Genomic DNA, 25806 nt, shown 5'->3' on the forward strand with positions numbered 1-25806 from the left:
ATCCTATCCTTTCATTGCAAAGATGTTTAAATGTTCCATCTTCAGAAATGGAGAAACCATCCCTCTCCAGAGCATCTGTCTCTCCAGCAGAGAGATATCTGCTAGCCTGGCCAGAGAGACCTGATCCCTGTGGATACCCTTCCCACTCCCTGCTCCATCGCAGTTGGATTGCCTCATGTTGGACCATTCCTATCCTTTCATTGCAAAGACATTTAAATGTTCCATCTTCAGGCAGGTGTCCAGCAGAGAGATATCTCCTGGTCAGAGAGACCTGATCCCTGTGGATGTGTGGGCAGGCAGAAGGTGGGGGTGAGATTTTGGGAGCGAGGCCTTTCCCCATCAGCCCGAGAGGCCGCGGAGTGGGGTTTGGAGAGGCCTCATCTCACAGTCTGTTTCCTTTTCCTTTTAATGTGTTTGCTCTCTAATGTGTGTTGACACAGTAAACACACATGTTTGTACAAACATCCCAGCTGAGGGCTGCTCTGAGAGCCCCTTGCAGGGGGTGGGAAATGTGCCTGGCAGATGTTGGGAGCCTGGCAAGCTCCACTTGTGCCAGAGGTGCTGGGAATGGTCCCCACTGGGAGGAATTCCATGGGACAGCAGGAGGAAGAGTGTTGGATTTTCTGAGTTCCCCAGATGGAGAAGGAAATGATGAATCTGACTCCATGTTCTCAGAAGGCTAATTTATTATTTTATGATGCTATATTATATTATATAATGCTATACTAAACTATACTAAAGAATAGAGAAAGGATACAGACAGAAGGTTAAAAGATAATAATGAAAACTCCTGACTCTTTCCAGATTCCCAACACAGCCTGACCCTGATTGGTCCTTAAGTTAAAGCAATTCCCATGAAACCAATGAAACAATCACCTGTGGATAAACAATCTCCAACCACATTCCAAACACAAAACACAGGAGAAGCAAATCAGATAATATTGTTTTCCTTTTTCTCTGAGGCTTCTCAGCTTCCCAGGAGGAAATCCTGGGTAAGGAGATTTTTCCAGAAAATGTGACAGTGACAGAAGAGGAGGCTTTTGAGGGATTTTTTTGGATTGCTGCTGAAATACACAGGAGCCCAGTGCTGTCCAGGGGCAAAAAGTGGTTCATTGTGGATTTGAATGTGAGATGGTGAGGAAAACATGGATAAGGGTGGGGAGAGGTGGGGGGAACTGGACAGAGCTCCCATGGAGGAGGCACTTGGATGGAGATGGAGCTGAGATTGTGGGAAATGAAGGGCAGAGCCAAAGCTTTTTGTGAGGTGCTGCCAAAGCTCCCTTCAAACCCAACGCTGGGTGTTGAATGGGGCAGGAACCAAGTTTCCCCATGGAAGTGGTGGAGTAATCACCCCTGGAAGGGTTCAAAAAGCAAATAGAATTTGTGATCTGGCTCAGTGGGGTGGTGGTATTCGGCTGAAGGCTGACTTGATGATCCCAATAATTATCTGATTTGCTTCTCCTGTGTTTTGCTGCTTTGGAACGTGTTTGGAGATTGTTCATCCAACAGGTGATTGTTTCAGTGGTTTCATGGGAATTGATGGTGATTTGATGATCTTGGAGGTCTTTTCCAAGCTTAATGATTTTATGATTGTAATTTCTTCCAGATTCCCCTCACAGTTAATCAATGTGCTTTGGCACCTGAATTGATGCTCAGAGTTGTCTGTGGGATTTTTTTCCCAACCATAAAATGCAGGAAACCATAAGGTCATGGGGGGCTGAAAATTGGTTGAATGATGTTAAAACTGATCCCATTGTGAAATGATAGAATATCCTGAGCTGGAAGGGACCCCCAAGGATCATCAAGCCCAACTCCTGGGTTTGCACAAGACACTCCCAACGCCTTGCACAAGACACCCCAACAATCCCACTGTGTGCCAGTTGAGTATAACAAGAGAAACAGAGATTAAAGCACAGTTCTTGGACCCTCTGGTTGCAATAGGCCACACTGAGCACACAAACAAAATTAATTAATTAATTTTGCCCTCAAAATTAAGACTTTCTGTACTAGCCCATGCACACCTTTCAGCACAGGGAAGCCAGGAAAGGGAGAGATGAGTGAAAGTGAGCCTGGCCCAGCTGTGAGAGATGCCAGACACTCACTCAGCCTGAAATTTGTCTCACCTAATGCTGGTCATCAGCACTGAATCGAAATGAGCTGCTGTTTATAGATAATGGAGAGAGACTGGCACCTCCAGAGAGCAATTCACTCCATCTGCCTGAGACACCTATTTAGGATGGCACAGATCAGCCCTTGGTGAAACCTGTCTCTTCCCATCCACTCCAGAGGAAACCTGCCTCACTCATTAGGTGAGATGTCTAATTTTGGGGAGGACCATGTTAAACAAGATGAATCCCACGTTTAGTGCGTGCCTGGAGGGTGACTCTGGTGACAGCAAAATGTCTCTGGAGCCAGCAGAGCCTGGCTGCTCTCTCCTCAGCTGTTTTCAGGTTGGTTTTTTTGCCCCTCTTTGCACCCAAAATATCCTGCTTTGAGCTGGGTTACTGTGAGTGACACCTCATTTTGTCACAGTCAGGGGAGTGGATGGGGAAGTGTTTGTGACAAAAGTGGAAAAATTTGGAGGATTTCTGCCACGTTTCTCCATCCTTGAGGCAGCTCCTGCTGTCCAGGCTTTGGAAGGGAGAGAGAAGTCACTGCTCCCATAACGGGACAGAGGAGGCACAGAACAAGTGACAGGGAAGGGCAGGGTGGGACTGGCACAGGGTTTGATCCTCCTCAACACCAGGGATGGCTGTGCCCATGGATTTTTCCCTGCTGCTTCCCTGCCCTAGGAAGGCCAAGGGCAGTTTTTAACTCTTTGGTGGGTTAGAAACCTCTGTGGTAATGAAACCATACAGGTGGTGTTTGAGGTGGGAATTGGCTGTCCCCAGTCCCACTGGTGTCCCCCTGGGAATATTTCCTGGGAGTTGGCTTCAAAGCTTCAGAAATACGGGAATTTGGAAATTTAGTCCATTTTCACACCTGTCATCTCTGGGTTTTTTCTCCTTCTAAACCCCCCTTCCAACCCTAAAAACCCTTCTGTGCCAGGACATGCCACCAACTCAAACTCATGGATCATTTTGGATCATTTTGGATAATTTCACCTCTGGGGAAGAGCTGACATCACCCTAAAACCCCCCAAATCTTCTGTGTGGGGGGCTTGGAGCAAATCCTGGCTGCAGCCTTTGGGACAAAGCTCTGCTCTGCCCACTGGGATCTCTGATGGGAGGACAGGGCAGGATGAGACCCTTCCCAAATCATTGCTCCAGCTCCGGGACATCTCAGGGAATTGGGATCCCTTTAGGAACCCACTCCATAGAGCTGCTGACACCCTGTGGCTGTCGGGGAGAAACGCAGCGACTTTCACGGGAGGGTTGGGCAAATTTGGGCTTGAAAAAATGTTCTTCCAGGAAAAAGAAAAAAAAAAAGCGACTGTTCTAGGAATTAAAAAGAGGGAAACCAATCCAGCAGACATTTCCCAGCTGTGCTGCCGCAGGGACAAAGGTGGCAGCTGGCTGGCTGGCTGCCTGCTCGTGGCTGTCCCTGCTCCTCTCCCAAGGCCATGGGCTGAGGGCAGGAAGCTTTGAAGAGCTCTCATTTTGGGGTGGGGAAAGGCCAGGGCCAACAGAGATATGAGACATGGCCACTTCTTCACCAAAATAACATAAACTCTTTCTCCTTCCTTCTCCTCTCATGGTTAGTCACAGCTTCCACACAGAACAATGTTTTCCTCTTGGTGTTTTCCTTGCCAACCTCCAAGAGGTCTGTGTGAAAACAAGAATCTCTCCCTTTTATAAGCCACCAACTCCTCCTCCTCCAGGAGAGAGCAAGAAAAGGAGAGGAAGAACAAAAAAAAAAATAAGGAGAAGGAGAGGCAGGATCATGCTCTGCCCCTCGAGACAAAAAGGGATGGGGGGAGTTGTTGGCCTGGGATAAAATTGGCAGTGTGATGAGTTTTAGCTGCAGCCTTTGAAGATGAGAGGAGAAGCAGCTGATTGTCATGGAGGGAGCAGGCTTGGCCCTTTAAACAACAAAGCCTGCAAAGATAGATAGCCCCAAAAAGAAAAGGCTTCACACTGCCTGCCTCTGTCACTGCCCCACAGAAAAATGTTCTGAAACAGAAATAGCAGCCCAGGGGGAACCATTAAGGGCAGGATGAGAAGCTCCAGTCTCCTGCCATGAATGCTGTGCCCAGGAGGGTGCAGGCAGTGGGAGGGGGATGGCTGCTGGTTCCTGGGGCAGCTGGATGGGGTCTGGCCTCCATCACCCAGGCTGGCACTGCCCTGCCCCAGGGATGCAGCTCTGCGCTCCTGCTGTGGAAATGAAGCACCTGAGCCAGCCCTGGATTGCTCCCCATGGTCCCTTTTGGGGCTTTGTCCATTGTCTCACCCTGTTTTAAACAGCCTGGGAAGAGCTGCAGGGCTCAGGGCTGTGAATGATGCCAGGGCCCCAGGAGGCACCGAGATGGGGCTTTAATGGCACATCCATGATGGAGTTCTGCCTCCTGCATCCCTGGTGGGATTGTCCCCCCTCTCTGGGACAGCTGGTGTGGCTTTTCATCCCTCTGAACTCCTTGGAGAGTGCTAAAATCCAGTGCTGGGGCCAGAGTCAGCCAAAAAAGGGCAGGAGGGACCCCCAGATGTGACAGTGTTCACAGGGGTCGCAGGTTGAGGGAAGAGATGAGGATCTGACTCCATGTTTCAGAAGGCTGATTTATTATTTTATGATATATATTATATTAAAACAATACTAAAAGAATAGAAGAAAGGATTTCATCAGAAGGCTGGCTAAGAATAGAACAGGAAAGAATGATAACAAAGGCTTGTGGCTTGTACAGAGAGTCTGAGACAGCTGGACTGTGATTGGCCATTAATTAGAAACAACCCCATGAGACCAATCCCAGATGCACCTGTTGCATTCCATAGCAGCAGATAACCATTGGTTACATTTTGTTCCTGAGGCCTCTCAGCTTCTCAGGAGAAAAAAATCCTAAGGAAAGGATTTTTCAGAAAAGATGTCTGTGACACCCAGACAGAGGGACAGCCTTTGGATGGTCCTGGGGCTGGCAGGGGGACAGTGGGGACAGAGGTGGCAGTGGGACAGCCACTGCAGCTGCGCCATCTGCTGCACACGTGGAGAAGCTCCGGCCAAAAAGGAGCATTTTGGGTTGGTCGTTTCCAAAAATAATCAGCAGTCCAGGCCCCAGCCCCTTCTCCTTCCCTGTGACCGTGTTCACAGGGGTCTGAGGATGAGGGAAGAGATGAGGATCTGACTCCATGTTTCAGAAGGCTGATTTATTATTTTATGATATATATTACATTAAAACTATACTAAAAGAATAGAAGAAAGGATTTCATCAGAAGGCTGGCTAAGAATAGAAAAGAATGAAAACAAAATCTTGTGACTGACCGAGACAGTCCGAGACAGCTGGACTGTGATTGGCCATTAATTAGAAACATCCAACATGGGCCAATGACAGATGCACCTGTTGCATTCCATAGCAGCAGATAATCATTGTTTACATTTTCCTCCTGAGGCCTCTCAGCTTCTCAGGAGAAAAAATCCTAAGGAAAGGATTTTTCATCAAATGTGTCTGTAACACTTCCCCTCCTTTTGCAGCAGATGTTGAGGCAGAGCTGCTTTTTTGCCATCTCCCGTGGACCAGGAAAACTTTTGATGCAGTTTGGGAAGGGTTAGTTTAATACCTGTTAAAAAACCCTTTTTTCCCCTCCTCCTTTTCTGTCCTATGAGGCCGATCTGGAGAGAGAGAATAAAACAAAGGAGCTCCAGGCATTTGTCAATCAGTTTTCCCCAGGGCTCTGTGGAGCATCCTCAAGGGATCGTGATGATCTCCAAACCTGGGGTTGCTCTGTTTTGTTTCAGTTTTCGTGGAGCTGATCCAATTTCACCACAACAAAATGCCAGAAATGTGAAAGGCTTTCCCTGAAAAGGAGATGAGGGTTTGAGAAAGAAGGAGCAAATGGCAATTCCTGTAAAAAGTCAGTTTTTCAGGGAATCCTCAATATTGCAGATGTTTCAAGCTGTTGTTTGGGTAAGGTCAGTGTGTACCTCACAATGCAGAGGGTTTTGCCTGTTATGTCTCCTTAACTCAGGATTTCAGTACAAAATACCCCAAACTTTGGGAATATGAAACACCTGCACTATTCCACTCTGGCAGCACTTCAAGGAAAAGGAGTCACTCCTATTTTGGAGGTTTAAAGTCTTTTTTTTTCTTTTTTTTTTTGCTGCAGTTGCCAGCACACATAAATGTCCTGCATCTCTGGTGCTTCTGGTGTGGGGTAACCTTGGGAGAGCTGGGGATGCTCACCTGGAGAAGGGAAGGGTCCAGGGAGAGCTTCCAGCACATTGCAGGGCCTGCAGGGGCTCCAGGAGAGCTGCAGAGGGACTGGGGCCAAGGCCTGCAGGGACAGCACCCAGGGAATGGCTCCCAGTGCCAGAGGGCAGCCAGGGATGGGATCTTGGCAATGAGGAATTCCTGGCTGGGCTGGAATTGCCAGAGCAGCTGGGGCTGCCCCTGCACCCCTGCAGTGCCCAAGGCCAGGTTGGATGGGGCTTGAAGCACCCTGGGGATGGAACTGGATGAGTTTTAATGTCCCTCCCAACCCAAACCATTCTGTAATTCCATTATTTGCTCCACCCCAAAGCTGGAGCTGATCCTGGATACAACTGGCTGCTCTTAGGAGTGATTCTGCTGAAACCTTCAATGCAGGGGGGCTCAGCTCTGACACCCCTCACCTTCCAGCCCCTTTTTTGCTGTGTCTGTGGGGATGGGGGGACCCTGCTGGGACACAGCCCGTGCAAGGACAGAGCCAGGAGAGCCGTGTGAACGAGGGAAGGAGCAGCAGGGATGAAAGGAGCAGTAATTATGCATCTCAATGCCCTCCCTCCCCAGCAGCCCTCTCAGGTACATCTGATCCCAGAGCTTTTGTGTCCTGACTGGCACTGGCTGTATTGATGCTGAACTCCTGACCTTGCTTTGTCTCCAGCCACGACCTGATGTCAGAGCGGCTTTGGGTCGGGTTTCAGTGCCCGGGTTACCCTGAGGTCCCAGAGAAAAGCGATCCCTCTGCTTGTGTGAGGGACATGATCCTGCTGTCCCTCCCTGCCCACAGGACAGGGTGGATGGCTGTGGAGACAGGAGATGCTGCCCAGGCTCTTCTTCCATCACCTTCCCATCACCAGAGGTGCAGCTGAGCTTGCTGCATGCTCTCCTCCTTGATGGACATGCTCAAAAGATTGGGAAAATATCCAGTTTGGGAACCGTGGTGCAGTGCTGTGATTGGCTCGGGGAAGCAGTTTTTTCCCAAATTCTGCTGTCCAAATGCACCAGGGGAAGTTTAGGTTAGAAATCAGGAAAAAATTCTTCACTGAAAGAGTGATTGGGCACTGGAATTGTCTGCTCAGGGAGGAGCTGGGGTCACCTCTTGGAACCCTGGCTGCTGAGAATTGGAGATTTCTGTGCTGCCAGGCACTGACCCCCAGGAGAACCCTGCACTGACCTGAGGCCTGGAGAAGCTTCCAGAATGGAATGATGGAACTGGGATTGTGGGTGTGCAGTTTGGACAGGAGTGTGTGAGATCACAGGGTGGGAAACTCAGTTTAAGGGTTTAGAATGCAGAAATAGATATAAAGCAAGATGGAGGTTTTGGGGCAGTGCTGCTCCTTCTTCTTCACCTTCTTCTCCATGGGTTTGGGTGGTTTTGTGCCATTGGATTAAAAAGTCCCCATTGCAGGCATGGGTGGTTGGTTATTGGGTTAAAAGTGAAAATAACTCAGGTGTCATTTCTTAATTGGACAATTTACCCTTGAAAGGCCTTGGAGAGAGAGAGAGAGACACAGCTCCATTTTTAGTTTGATATTGAAGTGCTGTAGAACTCAGGGTTTGTGAGACTGTGACATAGGTAAGAACTAATAAACATCTGAGTCCCAACAAGCAATACCATCTCATTTAATGAGATCTACATTTAATCCCAGCCTTAACAAAAAAGAAGCACAGACTCTGCACAGTCACCATCCCTGAAGGTGTTTAAAAAAGCCTGGATGTGGCACTCAGTGCCATGGTTTAGTGGATGAGGAGGTGTCTGGTCATCGGTTGGACTTGATGATCTCAAAGGTTTTTTCCTACCCAGTTCATTCTGTGATTCTGTACTTCAGCAGTGGTGTCTGGGCCATGGCAGTGACCACCCCAGCAATGTTTGCACTTTGTCCCCACAGGTTTTCAGGCAGGTCCCTGTTTGTTGGTGTCCCCTGATGTGTCTCAGGGATGAGCAGCTTGCACAGAGGCAGCGAGCTGTGTAGGTAAACAGCAAACCCCAGCAAACCTTCAGAGGATGGGGGAGCTCTGCAGCTCATGGGATTCTGCTTTTAGAGCTCATCAGAAGAGCACTTGGCTGTTTGGCCTCAGACAGGACATTGTTCTGCTACTGACACAAGTTTGGGGAAAGATCTGAGGCACAAAGGGAGCTGCAAACCTTTGAGTTGGCCCTGTTGGTAGGGTAGTGACACTTCTCAGCTCTGCTCTGACTCCCCTGCTGGGCTGTGGTCCCTGTGCACCACTTGGCTCAGCTGAAGCATCCCTGGAAATGGTCTGTTAGGTCCTTTTTGTGCTCAGCTTTTCCAGACTCTCTACCTCCTGCATTTCCCTACATTCCTATTTTGCTTCCTGTGGTTTTGGCCTGGATCAATGCTGCATGATGGTGATGCCTTGAGAAGGCTGAGCTAGAGCAGAGACTAGACAGAGCTAAAGAACAAAGCAGGGATTTATTAAAAAATCCTCCATGGATGCACCTTGGGCAGCACAAGAGCCCAGCCAGGGCTGCACCCAAGATGAACCAAAATGGCCCCAAAATGCACCAGTGCTCCCGGGGTCTCTCCCTGGGATCAGTTCTGCTCCATTTGCACCTTGCAGTTCATTGTCCCATTCCAGCTTCAGCCCCTGCAGTCCCACCCTGCTTGTTTTTCTCTCTCCAGCCCACGGGGTTTGTGCTCCTGGGCTGAGATTTGGGTCATTTGTCCTTGGTGCCCAGCTGGAGCAGGAATTGTTTTGTCTCCCTGCTCTGTGCAGAGAGCTCACCATCCCATAATATGAAGCCCAGACCCACAACCCTAAAGCAGCTCAGAATCGGAAAAATATAAAAGCCAAGTTAAGGTTGGAAAAGACCTCTAAGATCATGGAGTCCAACCTAAGACCACCACTAAATCATGTCCCCAAGGGCCACATCTACATGGCTTTTAAATCTCCCATGGTTTGTGTGGGGTTTGGAATGAGATGATCTTTGAGGTCACTTCCAACCCAAACCAGTCTGTGATTCTCTGAATGGAGAGGACCAACAATTTATCTGGTGTTCCTGGAAGGAAAAAAAAAAGCATGAGAGACATTTTTGGGTCCAGAGTCTGCTGGGTGTGATAGGACAAGGGGTGATGGTTTTATCCTGAAGGAGAGTTGATTTAGATGAGATATAAGGGAGTTTTTACAACTGGCTCACGTTGTCACAAATGAGGGAGCAGTGGGAGGTGAGAGCAGCTCTTGGGGACACTAGACCTCAGTGAGACCTTTGCTGAGGTTGGCTGGTGGAAGAGCTGGGGCTTGCTGGGGTCAGTGCTGCTCATTTGGGGCTGGATGGGGAGAAAGGGGGTCTGTGCTGGGGCTGGGCTGCAGAGAGCCCTCCTTGGTCAGGTGTCAGACACAAAATCAGAGGTAGATTGGGAGCATCCTTCAGTCTATGGGAGGTGAATGGAGGAGGCCTCGTCCACTGTTTCAGTGCTGGATCAGTTTTCTGGCTGCTTTCATGAGAGGGGAGAAAGGTCAAATGTGAAGTTTTGTCCCCAGATGGTGCTTCCCTTTTATCTGAGGCAATATTGGAAGATAAGCATTCGCTTTCTCTTTTTCTCTCCTCCTTCTATTTTCTGTGGATAAACATAGATTATGAAGGTTAAAAAAGCTTTGAGGGATGTTCTTTTTATCTGATATTAAGTTCTTAATAGGTCACCTTGGCATTGAGGAGCCCAGGAGCTGAAAGAGTCAGCAATTGAATCACAATAACCTTTGCAGAGCACAGCCCTGTCAGTGGGGCTGGGGCCCAGAGATATGTGGGACCTCATTATCTCAACCTTAGCCCCAGGGGTGTCAGCTGACAAAAGGGGCTGGGGACAGCTTTTCTTCCAGGTTCCCCTTTCCCCTGGCCCTGGAGATAACCTGTCCCCATTTTGCTGACAGGAATTGTTCCCATGACACCCACCCAAACCCAGTGCTCTCAGTGAGGCAGTGAGGAAAGAGCTGTGGGTCCCAGATTTCTCTCTTTTCAGTGATGCACTCACAGCCCATCACTCTGCAATTCTGAAGCCATTTAGCACCAGCATCTGACACAAATATCAGTGCAAGAACAGCCAATCTCACTTGACTGGTGATAGCATCTCTGGGATACGGTTTTTGATTTTTTTTTTTTTTTTAAGAGAAAGTGCCCAAATCCTCAGCAAAGCAGGAGCTTTGGTCTGCCTCTCTTAAGCTTGAAAGGGAAATTGCAAATGTGTCTCTCTATCTCCAAGATTGAATGTGACAGGCTGCGATTGAGTTCGCTGCCCTCGCTGGTGCCTGGAGCTGCCCAGGGCCCTGCACCACCCGAGGTGTGGAAATGCCCCCCTTGGGATCAGATACCCTGGGTTATCTATCCCAGGTCCTTTTGGGGGAATGCCTGTGGTCTCCACAGACTCTGCTGGGTGTGATAGGACAAGGGGTGATGGTTTTATCCTGAAGGATGGTTGATTTAGATGAGATATAAGGGAGTTTTTACAACTGGTTCACGTTGTACAGAGAGCTGGTGGATGCGCCTTCCCTGGAATCATTCCAGGCCAGGCTGCACGGGGCTCTGAGCAGCCTTATCCAGTTGGAGATGTCCCTGGCTGTTGAACCAGGTGACCTTTAGAGGTGTCCCTTCCAACCCAAGCATTCCATGATTCTGTTTTTCTCTCATTTCAAGCCAGTGCACACATGTGCTCATCTCTCCATCACCCCTTGGTGATCACATCCTCAAGCCAGGAGGATGATCCTGGATGATCCAGGTGTTTCTGGGTGCCTCCACACCCCCTGTTTTGCCTGCCTGGATACCCTTTCACACTGCTGTGCTGATGTACGCCTTGCTGCCTGCATCTCCACAAGAATTCCCGCATCTCCATGAGAATTCCCGCGTCTCCACTCGTCCCTCCCGTTGCCAAAGGGCAGCTGGCTCCCTCTCAAGTGCCACAGTGTGGTGAGGATCTGTGGGTGTCTCCAAGCTCTCCCTGTCTGGCCACACTCAAAGGACCCTTTGTGGTGCTGCCCTGCACCCCCTTCCCCACGGCTCCCAACTCTCGGGGTCAGCGCGTTCCCGGAGGGATGAGCTCATCCCTGCGGGAGTCTGGTCCCTCAGCCCCATGAACAGACACTTATAAAGGGCTTGCATTCATCATCCAGCCTGTCTTGTGCTGCATCTGTCTTCATTCCATCCCATATTACTCCCTGCCTGGGTTTTTGAGCTGTCCCACAGAAGGGTTTGTGCTCCGGGCCAGCTGCGTTGGGAGCGTTGTGTCTGGTCAGTCCTGGTCACACACACTGGGTGAAGTTTCTGAGGCAAAACTCTGAGTCTCTCTGGTGTTGCAGCTTGTCTGAATTATTTTTATCTGGGGTTTGAGCCCTGCTGAAGAGCTGACCAGATTTGAGGGAGCATTTTGGTTTCTGCAGCTTGCGAGCTGACACCTGTGCTCTCACATATAAAAAATTAATTTTCATACTTTTTTCATTATTGTTCCCTTAATCCCAATCAGAACCAGTGTGACCCAAAGCAGTCTCTTTATGAAGAACCAGGAGTGATGGCAATAACAGCTATAAATATTTAAAAGTTAGCAAGTTCCCAAAATATTGGCCTTGTGAAAGAAATTCCACCAGTTTGGGAGAAACAGAAGCACCTGAGTGGCACTGGGGTGACCTTGGAGATTATCCACTGGGATCATAAATATGAACATCCAGCAGCAGGACTCTCTCTGTGAGACCTGAACTTTACCTCTGGGAATGTCAAACAGAGAATCCTTATTTTCCATGAAGGACCTGGAGTGGCTCTGCAGAGCACCCATGGCAGGATTTGTGCCTGAGAACGACCCATGGATGAAGAGACAGCTCTGTTTCCGGTGGGACTGAAATCCTGCAGAGCTTGGGAGGCAGACACAGAGCCTGGATGGGCTCCTGTGGGGCACTAGCAGGGTTGTCCCACCCTTGTCCCTTCCACAGGATGGTGAGTGGTGGCTTATCCTTCCCTGATGGAGTTTCATTCCCCCAAAGCACTCGCTCAGCTGGACAGAGCTTGTAAGAGCCTGAGGCCAGAAATTTGGGTGTTAAATCTGGTGGCCGAAGCATTCCAATGGCCTCTTCATTTGGCCAGGCACAACTTGATGCAGACATTGTCCTTTAGAGATGCCACTGATGCCAGCATGGAATTTCCTAGGACCCACCTGCAGGTCAACACCTTGAATACCCACCTTCATTTTCCACTGATAGAGGACAGAACACAGTTTTTCAGGCTTAAATAACTTTAATTTCAGGTTGCAGGTTTGGGGTAAGTGGAGAACAAATGTCCAGGTGATTCCTTGAGAAGGCTGAGCTAGAGCAGAGGCTGGCAGAGTTCCAGAATAAAGCAGGGATTTATGGAAAGGATCTCCTCCATGGATGCACCTTGGGCAGCACAAGAGCCCAGCCAGGGCTGCACCCAAGATGAACCAAAATGGCCCCAAAATGCACCAGCGCTCCCGGGGTCTCTCCCTGGGATCAGTTCTGCTCCATTTGCATCTTGCAGTTCATTGTCCCATTCCAGCTTTAGCCCCTGCAGTCCCACCCTGCTTGTTTTTCTCTCTCCAGCCCACGGGGTTTGTGCTCCTGGGCTGAGATTTGGGTCATTTGTCTGTGGTATTTGCTGGGTGCCCAGGATGAAGGAGGAAATGAGTGAATCTGACTCCATGTTCTAAGAAGGCTAATTTATTATTTTATGATACTATATTATATTATATTAAAGAATGCTATACTAAACTGTACTAAAGAATACAGAAAGGATCCAGACAGAAGGCTAAAAGATAATAATGAGAATTTGTGACTCTTTCCAGAGTCCCAACACAGCTTGGCACTGATTGGCCAATGAATCAAAACAATTCACATGAAACCAATGAAAAATCAATGAAAATGAAAAAAACAGTAAAACACAGGAGAAGCAAATGAGATAATATTGTTTTCCTTTTTCTCTGAGGCTTCTCAGCTTCCCAGGAGAAGAAATCCTGGTGAAGGGATTTTTCAGAAGATATGACAGTGACAATTTGTCCTTGGTGCCCAGCTGGAGCAGGAATTGTTTTGTCTCCCTGCTCTGTGCACAGAGCTCACCATCCCATAATACGAAGCTCAGACCCACACACTAAAGCAGCACAGAATGCGAAAAATAGAAAAGCTAAAACCGGAGGCATCACAGAACAGAATCTGAAAAATATAAAAGCTAAACCTGAGGCACCACAGGGTCTGTGGGAGCAAGTGCACTCCAAATGCCTGGGTCTAGGGTGGCCACTGGCAGCAGGAGCTGAGGAGGAGGAGGAACAGCAGGTTTGGAGCCCTTGCACTGATCCCAGCCCTTGGTGGGGACTGGACTGCAGAGGCCTCACTCAGCCTGGTGCCATAGGTGAGTGCCAGCAGCCCTGTAATGGATTGCCTGGCAGGGCTGGGAGCTGAACACGGATGCTTGGCAGGCCATTACCTTGAAAAATGAGCTGTGCCGAGCTTGCCTTGTGTTGTTACAAACTAATGATTTGCATTGATTAGCACATGGCTCATGAGTGTCTAATTTATCAATCAGGGAGCGCCGGGGGAGCGCGTGTAAACCATGCTCTCAAAAATGATGTCATCTGTCAAGGGGCTCCTGCATGTGAGAGCTGCACATACCTGACAGCTCTCCCTGCTGAGGGACAGGGACCTGCTCATGTCCTTCCCTTTCCCTCTGCTGTTTCACGCTGGGGTGAGCCCTGCAGTTCGGGTACACTTCAAGCTGTAATTGTTAATTTTTATGGTGCTGGGAGCAACAGCCAGAAACCCACTGTGTTAGGTGATGTCCAAGCCCAGAATGAAGGGCTTGAAGAGAAAGTCATTCTTTGTGGGGGGATAGAATATAAGAAAATAAAGATGGTGTAGAAAGTAATCTTACCCCTAAGGAGTTGCAGCTGGACCAATTAGCAAAGATTAGGAACAGGCCTGGCTTTAAAAGCTGTAAGCAATGAGAAGAAGAGTGCTATAAAAGAGTGGGGTGGCTGGGTGAGAAGGGAACTGGAATCATTGGAAACTTGGAAGCATCAAGAAGGTGTGAAACTTTTGTGATAAGGGGGACAACTTTTGTGATATGGAGCCCCTGCAATAAGATGGCAACAGATCAAGGGCACCCTCAGTCAGTTCTGGGGTCACCCCAGGCTGGGTGGGATGTGCATCTGCCAGAGGGATCTGGACAGGCTGGATCCATGGGCTGAGGCACAGCAGGACCCTGTGCTGGGCTGTGCCCTTGAGTGACCATCACATCCCGTGCCACAGGCTCCATCCCACAGCTGGACTTTGGATGGGAAAAGCAGTTTATTGTGGGGGGATAGAATGTAAGAAAATAAAGATAACATAGAAAGTAATCTTACCCCTAAGGAGCTGCAGCTGGGCCAATTATCAAAGATTAGGAACAGGCCTGACTTTAACAGGTCACAGCTGTACCCAATGAGAAGAAGATGCCATAAAAGAGTGGGGTGGGTGGGTGAGAAGGGAACTGGAATTAGGTGGCTGCTTTGTGAAGGAGAGAGTTAGTGCTCTGAGGAGCTGCCCAAGAGGAACACCAAGAAGGTATGGAACTTTTGTGATAAGGAGGCAATGGTATGGAACCCCTGCAGTAAGATGACAGTAATTCTTTCACTTTGTCTAATTTAATTTGTAACTCCATTGCAGCCAGGGGTATGTCATTCAGTAAATGTTAGTGGGGGTCCACAGTGGGATGGGACAGCAGTCCTGTGCTGTGGACTGGGAGCAGCAGTCAGAAACCCACTGTGTTAGGTGATGTCCAAGCCCAGAATGAAGGGCTTGAAGAGGAAGTTGAAAAAAAGGGATCTCTGTCATCTTGGAATTTGTGTTTGGGTTTGAAGAACCCTCTGGCCCAAAGTAGGTGGCTTTAAGCTGACAAAGGGTCGATTTAGGTTGGATATTAAGGAGAAGCTCTTCCCTGTGAGGGTGGGCAGGCCCTGGCCCAGGTGTCCAGAGAAGCTGTGGCTGCCCCTGGATCCCTGGAAGTGCCCAAGGCTGGGCTGGATGGGGCTTGGAGCAGCCTGGGATAGTCAGAGGTGTCCTTGCCTATAGGAGGGGGTGGAATGAGCTGAGCTTTAAGATCCTTTCCAACCCAAACCAGTCTATGATTCTATGATCCCAGTCGATCCCACTGTGCTGGATGTGTGTAGGATAGTGACCCACCATGGAACCACAACACCCAGGAGCTCTGTGATGCACAGTGACCCACGTCTCCAGAAAACCAAGCAGGTGCCCACCAGCATCTTGTCTCCACGTTTCTCTTGGGCCTCCTGAAGCAGGAGCCCTCTCTGCCCTCTGTGCTGTGCTGGCTCTGCAGGGGTGATCTCCTCCTATCCAGCAGCCAGGCACAGCTGTATTTGACCCAATTTTCCAGGATTACACCAGAGGTCAATGGATTGACTCCAGTGCAGGGATTAAACCCTGTGGCCCTGCCCAGTGAAGGCCCTGTGCCCCCTGGCCTGGGGTGGGGATTACACTGCAGTGCCTGCAGATGATCAGGATTAGCCAGCAGTTATTCTAGGAAAGCTGTCTTCTTCAAAACCCTCTATTGCTGCTGGGAGAAAAGGCCCTGGGGGAAGGCTGAGGAAGAACCATTCTCCCTGGCTGCTGCTGTGCTGTAGGTGCAGCAAACAAGCCTTGTTTGCCGACAACAAGATTTGTTCTGTGAGATTGGATTTGATGATCTTGGAGGTCTTTTCCAACCTTGGTGATTCTGTCACATGAGACCTTCTGGACAAAGTAAATACAAACCAGGAACCTCATGGAATTGCAAAGGCCAACCTGCTTTGCTGTCCCTTCTGTTTTGTGGGGTGCACTCAGGGGCACCTACATTTTGGGAGGGTGACTTTTACTGGGTGATAGAGACAGGACAAAGAGGAATTCTTTTAAAGTAAAAGAGGAGAGATTTAGATTAGATATTAGGAGGAAATTCCTTACTGTGAGGGTGGTGAGGCCCTGGCACAGGGAGACCAGAGAAGCTGTGGCTGCTCCTGGATCCCTGGAAGTGCCCAAGGCCAGGTTGGGATGGGGCTTGGAGCAGCCTGGGACACTGGAAGGTGTCCCTGCTTATGGCAGGGGGGGAACTGGATTGTCTTTAAGGTAACTTCCCACCCAAACCATTCCATGATTCCATGACTCTCCTGTCCAGATCAGCTCTCCCCTCTGCTCGGAGTGGCCCCTGTCATGACAGGAGTTTGGGTTCTGGACAGCACTGAGAGCAGGAGCTTCAAGAACACTGTAAACACCTCCACATGGCTGGAGGTGCTCTGAGATCCGTGTTTGGATGGGCTGGCATGGTCCAGGCACACAGCACTTTAAAACATGTGTACAGGAGAAGAGAGAGAGAGCTGCTGGCTGAGGCAGGAGTTAAGGGCGTACCTCATGCCTTGCTTTTTCAATTAGTGTTTCTAAAAGCCTTTAGGATCAGTGGATAGACAGGGCTATTGAAATGCCATGTTTTATTAGGAATTGATCTCCTGTTAATAGGCTTTAGGCAAATTAGAACAGATTATTTTACTGGAAAAAGGAGGGAAATGGGCAGAACATGGAGTGTCACCAGCCCCTTCTCTGTCTTTGCTGAGATCAATAGAGCTCCATAATGAGACCCAAATCAATAGAAAAGCAGGAATAGGTGATCATCAGAGGGGCCTGACATGAGCTCGTACACTTCATGCTGTGTCCTTTCTCCCTCTCCATACCAGGAACAGCAGCCAGCAGTCCTGGCATCCTCTGGGGAACATTAGGTTCATAAAACAGGGAGGAACTGCTATTGGAAAAGCAATGAAGTATTAGTGGCCCCTGTGCAGTCATAAGGCTCTGGCTGGGCCCTTCTCAGAGCAGCCTGGATTGATGTGCTGGGCTCCAGGGCTGCTTGGATCCTCTGGAAATGCTGTTTGCAGATCCTTAATCCAATAGTGAGAAATGATAATGGTGATTTCAGTGAGATGCCCTGCAAGAAGGAGAGGCAGGGACAGCAAAGGAAGGATGCCTCAGAGGATGGGGAGGACAAAGCTTCTCCTCCCACCTCTTGCTTTCCCTGCCCAAAACATTTTCCCTACTTTCCGAGGCAGCACCACAGTCACGGTCGCTCCCTCTCACCCTGTCAGAGGTAGCAGGGCCTGATTCCACAACCTGAAGGATTTTCCCTTTGAAATCCACCCTTGCAGCCCATTTAATCCCCTCCCTGGGGAACTGGGGCAATTTCATGGCCAAAATAAGGCACCAGCATGACTTGAGTGAGAGCGGCTGGAAGCGCCAGGGCAGGAGGTGATGAATTCCCTGGAACTCCATCAGCCCAGGGGCTGCTGACACTGCACAAAAGCAGAGTGGTGGGGAGGGATGGCTTGGCCGAGCTTGCCATGGTTCACCAAGCTCCTCTTCTGCTTAGTTATTCGTTTAATTATTTGTAATGACTCTCATCCACCCAGCGTCTGCTCCTGCTGCCCGCCTGGCCAGTCGTTGTGATCTGCTCCCCACCATGCTCCCAGCAGCCCTGGATGGTTTTAAAGTGCTTTATGCAGAGATATTAATTGAAGGGGACCTTATTTTAACTCTGGTGGGCCAGGAGTGATGGTTTTAGAGGAGCAGGAAACAGCTGAGCCCAGTTGGCACAGTGGAAATGATCCTTTTTTTTTTTTTATTTTGCTGCCAGAGACCAGTCCAAGCTGCTTGGACAAATAAAATAGAAGTGAGGTTGTAGCAGGAGATTGGGTTAGGAGTGTGTTTCTGAAGTGAGTCTGAAGATAATTTTGAAAGGACACATTGCACTAGATCAGGCTCCAAGTCCCATCCAACCTGGCCTTGAACACTTCCTAGGATGGAACATCAAAAACCTCTCAGAGCAACCTGTGCCAGTGCCTTTTTCTTGAATAAACCAAAACTGGATCATGTTAACATGCTCCAAACACTGATTCAGTCTATGGGACAGGCTTTGATGGGCCTGGAGTAAAGCTCCTGAAGTACATCTGTGTGGATGGATTTTAGCAGGAAATGTCACTTTATAGGAAAGAATAGAGGTGCTAAAAGAGGTGTGTGGGCCTCTCTGGAAGGGTGGTGTTTCTGTTGCTCTGCTGAGTTTAAAGATATTTTCTTTTTTGCCGCAATCGTGATTTATCTTCCAGCAAAGGCACCAAGCGCTTGCTACCACCAATTCCTTTTGTCCTCCAATCCTGCTGCTCTTTCCTTGACAATTTTGAGTCCATCCCCATGATTTGGAGAGGGTTACTGTGTCCCTCTCTTTGATAACTACGTGATACCAACCTCTATGTCCCTCTTAGACGTGTGATTGAGGCATCTGCCACCAACTTGCTGGGGAAACTGTCCTCGAGCATCAGCCTCCCGTGGATCCCTCAGCAGCTGGGGAGGCCCAGATAAGGCTGAAAACCACCAGCCAAGTGATGGAAGGTATCTTTTACCCTCTTTCATCTACCAGACCCGTGGGCTGCTTGCCAGGGATGCCTGTGGGTGTAGCCATGGCCAGGGTTGGGAGCTCAGAGAAGGCCAGAGCCTGTGTCTTTAAAGATTAATGGTGTTGTTTGCTCATTAAGGAGATCGTTTTGAAGCCAGAACATTCGAGTGCAAGCATCTGTTTGCTACTGGGAGAGGATATTTATTGTCTGATACTTCAATGGATGTAAATAAACAGCCAGCCCTAGATAATGTTCAGACAAACAAACAAACAGCTGCCAGAATGGGTCCCTTGGTAGTTGACCTTCGGGAAGCATCACGCTGATGTTTTAATAGCAGCCAAGCCCAGGGAGTGAAGCCTTCCAGGAAGAAGAAGGATTAATGTGCAGCCTGAGAGTGCTGGGCCCTGGGAGCTCCCACGTGTCCTGGGTTAAAGGAGGACAAGGGAGCTGAGCTGAGTGTGCCCGTGTTCACAGGGGTCCCAGGATGAGGGAAGAGATGAGGATCTGACTCCATGTTTCAGAAGGCTGATTTATTATTTTATGATATATATTACATTAAAAGTACACTAAAAGAGTAGAAGAAAGGATTTCATCAGAAGACTGGCTAAGAATAGAAAAAGAAAGAATGATAACAAAATCTGTCTTGGACAGAGAGTCTGAGACAGCTGGACTGTGATTGGCCATTAATTAAAAACAACCAATATGGGCCAATCCCAGATGCACCTGTTGCATTCCACAGCAGCAGATAATCATTGTTTACATTTTGTTCCTGAGGCCTCTCAGCTTCTCACGAGGAAAAATCCTAAGGAAAGGATTTTTCATAAAAGATGTCTGTGACAGCTGAGCATCTGGGGCTCTGAGGGGTGGGCATGTCCAGGACAGACATTCAGGGAGGGGGAGCAGGTGGATGATCCCATTGTGGGGGTGATGGGGGTGTTTGTGGACTGTGGGTTGTGGTGGACTGGGCATTTTGAGACTCACATGTAGTCCTGGAGCCCCCTCTGTCACTTGTCCCCCTCCCAAGGAGCTCATGGTTCACAGGCAGTTCCCAGAAGCGACCCCAACTGCGCTGTTAGCCAGATTCTCATCTCCTACAGCCCCCAAAAACCTCTTGAATATGGGAATGCCCATCATTCAGTCAGAAGAAAACTCCATCCATGCAAGCACCCCAGCTCCAAGTGGGGCTGGGGGCTGATGCCAGCAGAGAAGAGCAGGAGCAGAGGGAAGGGGGAGTACGTTCTTCAAATTCCCTGCAGCTGGAAACTTGTGTTTCCAAGCAGAGATTGTTTCTGGGTCCCTGACTTTAGTGGTGATCACCTGCAGGATTTGATGAGAATCTTCCCATTTTTCCTTCACAGGCTCTTCTCTGATTTTTTTCACCACCCCAAATGCCCTGGTTCTAGCAGGAGCCTTGGAGCCGGGAATAAATCTCAAAGAGAAAATCCAGTTGTGTTGTCTGATTCTCAGGACTGTGCAGAATGTGTAGAGAAGGTGGAGATCCTCAGGGCTCTGTGCCTGGCGTCCAACATAAGAAAGAGAGTGTTTAAGACAGGTAAAGGGATGGCTGGAGTTAGGGGCTACACTTGTGGCTGCAGTCTCCAATAATCACCTCACTGCTGGCACAGGGCTTGCACAGGCTGTGCAGTGTAGGTTGGTGTCTGCCAGATTTTCTGCCCTTTTTCTGAATTTTCCTTTTTATTAGCCACCAGATTTAACAGCGAGAGGGGTTTCTGCATGTAGAGCTGTTGGGCTGTGGGAGTGTGACACGTGTGTGTGTTTGCACATGTACAGCACAACAAGCCCTGTCCTTCTTTCCCTCCCTCCCCCTCTGCAAAATAATGAATTTTCTGGCTATTAGGCCAGCAATAACTGTTAAATCACTTCCGAGTAGCTCTGCATTCCTGGTGTGAAGCCTCTGCAATCTTTTACCTGCACCAAATGCACAGGGGAGATCCCTGGGGGCTGTGCCTCCTGTCTCCATGGTTTGTTAACTCCTCTCCAGCCTGCCTCTTCCATCTCCGTGCTCTTTCCCCTCTAATGGGGCCTGGCAAAAGCTGAGGACAGTGACTGAGCCCTGGGGTGATAATTGGCTGCTCACATATCTGGCAGCCTGCAGATCTGACCACGGTGGTGCTGGAAAATCAAGGTCAAAGTGGAGATGTGAGGTTTGTTTAGCACAGGGATCAGCAGAGAGCGAGGATGCTGTGACAGGAATGAGAAGCCACCAGGGACTGAGGGGAGGCAGAGTGGAGACAGCAGAAAAAGCTCCCTGAATGCTCCTTGAGAGGGAGAACTTGGAGCTGGAAAGGCTCCTGCTCTGGGGGTATTTGGTGTGTTGGAGCAGAGCCCCAACAGGGAGCCTCCTGTGCTCCTCAGCCTGCAGCTCCTCCTGCCTCCTTCCTTTCCCCTGCCTGTCCCAAGGGGAATGACTCAGCCCAAGCCTCTTGGCATCTTTGCCCTTGGCCTCATGGGTGATTTACATCAGGGTCCATTTTCAAGAAGGAAGAATTCAGAGGAGCTGAATTTCCCTGTGAGGGACCACAGAAATGAGCAAGCCCCTGCTTCCAGGCAGCCAGAGCTGGTGGGAGTCAGGGATGTTCAGCCCTGGGCTTCAGACCATGAATTCTTTGTGCTTCAGGGATGTTCAGTGCTGGGAAATAGGCTCTGAATTCTTTGTGGTTCAGGGATGTTCAGTGCTGGGATTTAGACCCTGATTCTTTGTTTCAGTGATATTCAGTGCTGGGAATCAGACCCTGAATTCTTTGTGCTTCAGGGATGTTTAGAGCTGGGATTCAGAACCCAAATTCTTTGTGTTTCAGGGATGTTCAGTGCTGGGCTTTAGGCTCTGAATTCTTTGTGTTTCAGGGAAGTTCAGTGCTGGGATTCAGACCCCCAGTTCTTTGTGCTTCAGGGATGTTCAGTGCTGGGCTTTACACCCTGAATTCTTTGTGTTTCAGGGATGTTCAGTGCTGGGCTTCAGACCCAAAATTCTTTGTGTGTCTGTGATATTCAGTGCTGGGCTTTAGGCCCTGAATTCTTCGTGTTTCAGTGAAGTTCAGTGCTGGGATTCAGTTCCCTGACCCCTTGGTGCATCAGGGATGCTCAGTGCTGGACTTTATGCCCTGACCTCTGTGTGTGCTGATGCTGGATGTGTGCTGCTCTCATCAGCAGCTCCATCAAGATGACAAATTAACTGCAAATCCTCCCCTGTCATTGGAGCAGCCCAGCAGCCAAGGCCAGCACGTGCTCCCACTTCTGGGGAGTCTGATGGATAACATGCAGGATCTGAGCATCCCTGAGCACCCTCCACACCCTTTGCTGGCACAGAGAGCCCCTCTAAATCCTTTCTGCTTCATTTTCTTTATCTTTCCTGGGGAAATAATATTCCTTTGTTGTCCCACAGCAGGTGAGTAGATCAAGGAAGGACAAAGATAACAGTCTGTATATCACTGCTGTCCTTTACTCATACAGGCTTTCCAGACCCTTTATCGTTCCCTTCTCTTTGACTTTCCAATACAGAAGATGATTCAGGCTCAGTTTCTTGGCTGAGAGGTTGATACAGAAGGAACAAGCTCAAGGACTGTGCCAGGGAATAGTGGGAACAGGTCTTGACACCATAAGTTCTCCACAGCTTGTTATTTCCCTTGGACGGGAAGGGTGCTTTTTGCTCAGCTATCCAACTGCAGGCTGGGAATCTTTGGTCAGGAAGGAATGGAGATGATAATGTGGGGCAGGATGAAGATGTCCTACAACTTTGTTTCCTTTAGGGAAAGGGTACTGTGGTGTTTGTGTTGCTGCAGGATAGAACGTTTTCAGAAAGTGAAAGGCAACACATGGGAAACAGAGGGAGATAAGGAATGTGGAAACATGAAACACGTGGAAACATGAAACTCTGAAACATGACTGTGGGGTTTGCTGCTGCACAGAGCCTCACAAGGTTCAGGAGAACTCTGAGAACATCTCTTTTATCATGACTTGTTCTATATTGAAAGGGATTGCAAACCTTCTCCAGCTGCTTTTGAGCCCAAACTCCAGAAATTGTTTTTAAGCAGGCAAAGAAAAGTCTGTAATTTTGTGCATTTTCTTCTGCATCACTGGATCACTGTCAGGGACAGACTGGGACTGTTTGTCTGGTTCCTCCTCATAATCCCAGTTATTGATGTCCCTAAGTGACACCCTGTTATGAGAGGTGTCTGGAATCATAAGGTGCCACATTGGTGCAGGACTGATTTCAATACCTGATATATGCAATCAGCAAGAGAAATAGTCTGTGTTGCACTGAACACTCTGCAATAATAAATTGCCCCGTGGAACATTAGCAATAAGCGCAATAATATTATCTGAGTGGCATTCCAGTGAGTCACTCCTGCAGATTTGTGTGGTTTTTTTATCTCCTGCTCATCACCACCACAGATCCTTCCCTCATTGCCATCATTTTGAGCATGGTGGATTTGTCCAGGCAATGACAGGAGCACAGTGACAGTGCCAGATAAAAGCCAGCATGCTCTGCATTGTTCTCACAGTGCTCTTGTGTTGATGGGACCAGCAGGAGTGATGAAATCTGCTTCTTCCTCTTGGTGGGGAGGCTGGGAAAAGTTCACTTCTTGTTGACAGTGGTTGTTGTCTGAAAGATCTGGGGCAGAATACAATTGTCCAATAATTATTTTGTATATATATAATATATATATTATATTATCTATATATTATATATACATATCTATATATCTATATAGATAGACATGCATATATATACATATATGTCTATATACATATTTTTATAATAATATATAATATACATGCATATAATATACATAATATATACATTATATAATATATAATATGTAATATATAATGTATTATATAATTATAATATATATTATATTATAATTTTATATAAAATAAATATATTAAATATATAAAATATAAATACTATAACTAGAAGTAAATGTATAAATATAAATAATTATACAAATAGAAATATAAATGTGTGTATATATATATATATATATATATATATAAAATTTTGTGTATATATTAAAAGTAGATATCTATTTCTGTGAGGGTGGTGAGAGAGAAGGATTTCCAGAGAAGCTGTGGCTGCCCCTGGATCCCTGGCAGTGTCCAAGGCCAGGCTGGACAGGGCTTGGAGCAGCCTGGGATGGTGGAAGCTGTCCCTGCCTGTGGCAGGAGGTTTGGAATGAGATGGTCTTTAAGGTTCATTTCAACACCAATCATTCTGTGGTTCTGTAATTATTTGTTTTCAGTGGAAGGAGGGAACAATGCTTATGCGGTGCCTGTGTTCTTGTTGTTGCTGCACAGATCCGTGTGGATGGCACCAGCAAGAACACGCTGGAGTATGAGATCGTGCAGGTGGTGGACACTGGGCCCATCCTCCGGGACATGGCCTTCTCCATGGACCACGAGCATCTCTACATCATGTCTGAGAAGCAGGTAAGGAACTCAAGCAGCCCGTGCTGCTTTATAAACCTTTACAAACCTTTCAGCTCCGTCCTGCTGTGGACATCAGGCTGCTCATTAATTCTGCCAGTGACCACACTTCCCACAAGGATGGGCTCTGTTGTCAGTCTCAGGGTTTTTATGCTCATAACCCCATGGCATTTATATACTTTTGCAATACTGAGGGGCCAGGAGCACAGAACTCAAGGGGCAGGAACCACCCCCAGAGTTGTTTTGTCCTGCTGGCTGCTGGACAAGCTGCATTGTTCTCCATCCCCACCCAAACTGTGGCTGCATCTGCCACAGACACAGGAAGGTGTAGCACTAAATAACTGCCTCTAACTGGAGTTTTTGGAGAGGCTGGAGCCTCTTTGGGACACTGGGCAAGAGTGCAGGATGCTGCCAGCCAGGATGCAGACCAAGTTTAGTGTGGTGTTCCTGTTGTGTTGTCAGCATTGTGATCGAAAATGTTGGCAGCCAGATCCCAGGGAAGGAATAATCTGGGCATTCAGCATGGAACCCTGGCTGATTTCAGTGGAATTCATGGCCTTGGGAAGTTTGCTGCTTGGGGTGGGGGTGGGAGGAGGAGATACTTTTACATGAAGAATGCACTGTTTATACTGAGTCCTGTGGGTGTGCAGCGTTACTTGAGCTATCATACCTGGCTGATTCACAGATGCTCGTGAGGAGCTCTAAATCCACAAAAAGAATGGGAGCAATGAGGGATTGTGGTGGGTGATGGTAGTTGCCCTGGAGTGGAGGCCAGCAGTCTGAGGGGGACATGTTCACCCATACATGTTCAATGATTTATTAAACAAGTATAACTGGTTATATTTTTAATCTACAAGGGTCATTTCTTCCTCCTGCACCACGTAAAATCAAGTGGTTTGTGATGTCTCCAACCATTCCCTCTACTGTGCATATTTATACCTGAAATTTGGTGTGGGGAGGGAAGCAACTCTGTAAATTCCTCCGGATTAAAGAGGCTGAGAGATGCCATAACTCAGGAGACAGGACAGGAAGACAGAGCTGGGATTCCTTCTCATCTGCTCCATGCTGGGCAAAGATGGGATTTCACTTCCAGTCCCCAAGTGAAACAGGTCCAGTCACTTTTTGGAATGGGGTGAGAAGCTGGAGGCAGGTGATACTGAGCTCCTGTAAGACTTTGAGCATGACACCATTCCTTTTCCTCATCCTTTTGCTGTCTGGGCCCTTTCTTTTTCCTTCTGCACAGAGTGGGGCTCCTTGAGGGCCAAAGCCCTGGAGCAGAGCAATGAATGCACCAATAACCAACCCAGGGTTTTCAGGTGTGCTCAGTGTCCTCCTTGTGCAGGCCCACCTGAGGTCACCTCAGATGTCGGGATCCAGGACATTGCTCTGGCTGCCCTGGGTGATTCCAGACCCTGGCAGGGGCTCAGAGACCTTGGCACAGAGTCACAAACACCTGTGCCTTGGATTTTAGCCCATGGAAACAATTCCCAACTTTGTGTGAGGAGTTACAAGCCACAAGAGTTTGAGTAGATTTAGAATGGGATTTAGAATGGGGGTTCAGGAGGCAAGATGGAGGAATCTGGGCATGTCCTGTCCTTC

At 48.5% G+C, this 25806-nt stretch overlaps 1 protein-coding gene across 1 annotated transcript in view; it reads left to right on the top strand.

The window, feature by feature from the left end:
- Positions 1-25806, top strand: part of PLXNA4 (plexin A4) — a 507966-nt gene that overhangs the window by 229784 nt on the left and 252376 nt on the right. The window contains exon 4 of the mRNA XM_036400402.2: positions 24079-24210. Within this exon, the coding sequence (XP_036256295.1) occupies positions 24079-24210 (132 nt within the window). The remainder of the gene's footprint in view (positions 1-24078; positions 24211-25806) is intronic.

Source organism: Molothrus ater, chromosome 5 (assembly GCF_012460135.2).
Source record: "Molothrus ater isolate BHLD 08-10-18 breed brown headed cowbird chromosome 5, BPBGC_Mater_1.1, whole genome shotgun sequence".
In the NCBI taxonomy this organism is placed as follows: Eukaryota; Metazoa; Chordata; class Aves; order Passeriformes; family Icteridae; genus Molothrus; species Molothrus ater.